General features: G+C 37.4%; 1 protein-coding gene across 1 annotated transcript in view; it reads left to right on the top strand.

Moving 5' to 3' along the window:
• LOC122263089 (uncharacterized) overlaps positions 1-5000 on the top strand; it is a 79192-nt gene that overhangs the window by 42534 nt on the left and 31658 nt on the right. The window contains exons 9-12 of the mRNA XM_086545216.1: positions 984-2288; positions 2370-2432; positions 2569-2660; positions 2780-2954. Coding sequence (XP_086401342.1) covers positions 984-2288; positions 2370-2432; positions 2569-2660; positions 2780-2954 — 1635 coding nt within the window. The remainder of the gene's footprint in view (positions 1-983; positions 2289-2369; positions 2433-2568; positions 2661-2779; positions 2955-5000) is intronic.

The following is a 5000-nucleotide window of genomic DNA, read 5'->3' as shown; positions in this document are numbered from 1 at the left end:
ATTTATGATATATATGATATTTATGATATATATGATATATATATCATATTTGATATATATATATATATATATAATATATGATATATATGATATATATGAATATAAATACACATTTGTATATGTATATATGTTTATATATATTATATATATATGATATTCATATATATGTATATATATTATAGATATTGTAAATATGATATATATTATATATATTATATATATAAACATATGATTATTTATATATATTTATATATATATACATATTTTATATATATTTATATATATATATATATATGTACATATTTTTTTATATATGTATATATTTGTATATATATTATATATATATTTTTTTTAAAAAAATATATGTATATATTTGTATATAAGTATATATTATGTATTTATACGATATATAATATACATATTTATCTACATATATAATGTATATTTTTATATATGTATGTATATATAATAGCGAGCTATATTAATTTATTTATATATATGATATGTATGTATATATAATATATGTTAATGTAGGATATTTATATATATAATATAATATATATATATATATATAGATATATATATATATATAATATATATATATATATATGTATATGTATGTATATATATATATATATATATATATATATATATATAAATATATATATATATATATATATATATATATATATATATATACGATATATATGTATATATAATATATATATGTATGTATATATAATATATATATGTATGTATATATAATATACATATGTATGTATATATAATATATATGATATGTATGTATATATAATATATATGATATGTATGTATATATAATATATATTAATGTATGTATATATATGATATATATGTATATATATAATATATGTATATATATATTGAATATGATGCCTCTACAATTGTTATTATTACTGTAAGTTTACTAGAGGTGAGAAAATTAATGTCCTTTTCCTTTCCAGTAAACTCAAAAGAAAAGCCCTACAAGTGCCGAGATTGTGGAATGTCCTTTGCCATGTTGACATTCCTTGTGAAGCACAGCATGCGCCACAATGGAGACACTGACCAGGATGAATTTGTTAGAACTTGTCCTCTTTGTTTACAGAAATGGAACAAAGATGTCTTTGCCTCTCACCTGAAGAGCCGGCATAATGTTAATTTGAGTTTAGTTGAAGAGAAAAATGTAGGAAATTTAATGTGTTATTTATGTGATGAAAAATTTACTGATCAAGAAAGTCTAATGATTCATAAACACAAACATCTTAAGGATGATTATGGTGATCCTCCAGAATGTAAGGAATGCAAGACAACTTTTGTTAATGCTATCTGTCTGGAAGCTCACATGGAAACGCATCGCCATAAAGAGTGGAATTATAAGTGCAGTTTATGTGGTGCCCTTTTTCATGACAAGATACTATTAGATTCACACAGAATGGGACATGGTGTTCCTCTTGCTCCTGTTAGCACAATTGACAGATCGAGGAGTCAGCTTCAACATACATCTGTTAGAGCCATCCATGCTCGTGCCCGCAAGACAGTAGCATCAGCCATCACAAGCTTAAATACATCCATGCCTGAAGGCAAAATTGGAACCGAAGTAAAAATAGACTGCAGTAGTCCCTCCAGTACTGTATCTTCAACTCCAAAGTCTTCACCAACATCTGCTGTTTCAAGTGTATCCACTATTCTATCCCCAACTTTGGTTACACCATCTTTAATTAACAACCAAGCAAGTAGCACTATCAACAGCATACCTTTCTCCTCTACACAGGGACCTGTAAGCTATGTAAAATTAATACCAGTACAGTTAATCCCTGTAAGCTCAATATCTGGATCACAGTCAAATCAAAAGGCTGGTTCCTTATCCACAGTGACAACTGCAGGAATTACTACTCCAACAACAACATTCATCTCTGTTCCTGTGTCATTAAAGGGTTCAACAGATGCTAATCCTATTCTCAGCCAGTTGCTTGAACCACCTTCAGTCCAGAGTAAAATTGAGTCACCAGCAGGTCTCAGTAAATCTAATGATAAAGATTTGAATTGCAAGAACATTAAATGCAAATCCCTGCCAAATTTGATTCCCATTATCTCAGGTTCTTCCCTTCCTGAAGAGATTAAAACTGAAGATAATGATTTTAACGATAGTGATAAGGGAATCTCAGTCAGTGAGTGTGGTGAAGAGGACAATTATGATATTGGTAAAGAGAGAGAGGAGGAGGAGGAGAGTCTATCCTCAAATTCAGAAACCAGAAAGAAGGCCAAAAAAAAAACAAAATAAACAATAAAAAAAACAAAAAAGAAAAAATACAATAAGCAGATTGTGAGTGTGTGAATATGGTGTTTGTTTTATGTCAGCAGTGGAAGCAAATTTTCCATAGCAGATCAGGAAGACTGCCGAGTGTCAACAGGTAATTATGACAATCTTATTTTGAGTTCATGAATGAAGATATTTATACTTATGAGAAAAATACTGGTATCAAAATCACTTGCAATTCATTACATTTAGGCTAGTGTAATGGTAAATTTGCATCTACTACTTTTCAGATTCCTCTACTGGAATCAACACCAACAATGTAAAGAGTGTCAAAGTTGAAACACAAGAGCAGCACAACTCTGGGGAACTGATTGCTCATCAGGTTAGTCATTCCAATTCAGTATTTTATGGTAATTATGTTATCTTGACATCATAGATATAAGTGGCATTGAAAAGGAAATGAATAATAGTATTATATATATGGTATATTTACTTTTCCAGGTTGCAAATACGAAGCGGTATGTACCTATATTGCCAATGATTCCAGTTGAGCTGGGATCCAAAAGTCAAGCTGTAGTTAGTAATACTGAAACATCAGCATTACAAAGGACAAGAAGGACCCGAAATATACCCAACAAAAGGTTGTGGCAGTCCTTTGATCCTGTTGGATATAAACGTAAGTATCCTTAAATTATCATTCTTTACAATACAAACTTTATTTTTTTATTATTAACCCACCCCCTCCCTCCTCCTCCCTCCCTCAATCTCTCTCTCTCTCTCTCTCTCTCTCTCTCTCTTGGAGCCTCTCTCAACTTCGATCTTTCTCTCATCCCAGATTCCTCTACTCTCTCTCTCTCTCTCAACAACTCTCTCCTCTCTCTCTCTCTCCCCTTCTCTCTCTCTCTCTCTCTCCCCCCCTCCCCCCTCGCCCCCCCCCCCTCCTCTCTCTCTCTACCTCGTCTCTCTCACTCTCTCTCTCTCTCTCTCTCTCTCTCTCTCTCTCTCGCTCTCTCTCTCCTTATCATCTAGCTCCACTTCTCACCTCTGCTCCGGTCTCTCTCTCCCTCTCTCTCTCTCTCTCTCTCTCCTCTCGCTCTCTCCTCCCCCCCCCCCCGTCTCTCTCTCTCTCTCTCTCTCAAACTCGTCTCTCTCTCTCTCTCTCTCTTCTCTCTCTCTCTCTCTCTCTCTCTTCTCTCTCTCATCTCTCTCTCTCTCTCATCTCTCTCTCACTCTCTCTCTCTCCCCCCTCCCCCCCTCTCCCTCTCTCTCTCTCTCCTCATTCTCATCGTCCTCTCTCTCTCTCTCTCCTACATCTCGCCATCTCTCTCGTATCTCTCTCTCTCTCTCTCTCTCTCCCTCCCTCCCTCTCCCTCTCCCTCTCACTCTCCCTCTGCCTCATCCCTCTCTCCCTCTCCTCTCTTCCCTCTCTCTCTCTCTCTCAACTCGTCCCCTCGCGTCATCTCTCATCTCTCTCTCTTCCTCCTCTCTCTCTCTCTCTCTCATCTCTCTCTCTGCCTCTCCTCCTCTCCCTCTTCTCTCCTCTCTCCTCTCTCCCCTCTCCTCTCTCCTCCCCCCCCCCCTCTCCTCTCTCTCTCCCCCCCCCTCTCTCCTCCTCTCCCTCCTCTCTCCCCCCTCCTCTCCTCCTCCTCTCTCTCTCTCTCTCTCCTCTCTCTCTCTCCCTCTTCTCTCTCTCTCTCTCTCTCCTCTCCCTCTCTCTCTCTCTCTCCTCTCTCTCTCTCTCCTCTCTCTTCTCTCTCTCTCCTCCCCTTCTCTCTCTCTCTCTCTCTCTCTCTCTCTCTCTCTCTCTCTCTCTCTCTCTCTCTCTCTCTCTCTCTCTCTCTCTCTCTCTCTCTCTCTCTCTCCCTCTCTCTCCCCCCCCCTCTTCTCTCTCCCCCTCCCCCTCCCTCTCTCTCTCTCCCCCCCCTCTCTCTCTCTCTCTCCTTCTCTCTCTCCTCTATATATATATATTTATATAATATATATATATATAGATATATATATGTATAGTATATATATATATGTATATATATATATATAAATATAAATATATATCTCACTCTCACTCTCCATCTATAATGCTAGCATTCAGTCTTGACCTGACATTTCCTGATACCTGTGTCCGCTTGTTTGCTAGAGGAAGCCTTGAGGCATAGAAAGTAGCTTAAGAGGCATACATAAGCAAGGACAGACAGAAGAACAGCATAGAATGAATCCAGATCAGAAGGGCCACTGATATAGAGAGGAACAGGCAGAGCAAATTGCACTGACTTCAGCCCTTGGCTAGAGGCAGGTGACAAGTGAATGTCTGTCAAGTGAACTAGGTTACAACAAGTGAAGCTAGTGGGTTATACTATCTCTCCATCCACCCCTCTCTTGCTCTCTATCTGTCTCCATCTCTCTCCATCTCTCTCTCTCTTTCTCTTTCTTTCTCTCTCTCTCTCTCTCTCTCTCTCTCTCTCTCTCTCTCTCTCTCTTTCTCTCTTTCTTTCTCTCTCTCTCTCTCTCTCTCCCTCTCTCCCTCTTCCATCGTTCTCTCTCTCTCTCTCTAGTTCTCTCTTTCTATTCTCTCTCTCTCTCTCCTCCCCTCTCTCCTCTCTCCCTCCCTCTCTCTCTCTCTCCCTCTCTCCTCCCTCCCTCTCCCTCTCTCCCTCTCTCTCTTCTCTCTCTCTCTCTCTCTCTCTCTCTCTCTCTCTCTCTCTCTCTCTCTCTCTCTCTCTCTCTC

This window comes from Penaeus japonicus, unplaced genomic scaffold (assembly GCF_977035675.1).
Source record: "Penaeus japonicus unplaced genomic scaffold, GWHDUDI00000001_assembly GWHDUDI00000002, whole genome shotgun sequence".
Classification (NCBI taxonomy): Eukaryota; Metazoa; Arthropoda; class Malacostraca; order Decapoda; family Penaeidae; genus Penaeus; species Penaeus japonicus.
The sequence above is the reverse complement of the archived record's forward strand: the minus strand, read 5'-3'. Positions and strand labels throughout refer to the sequence as shown.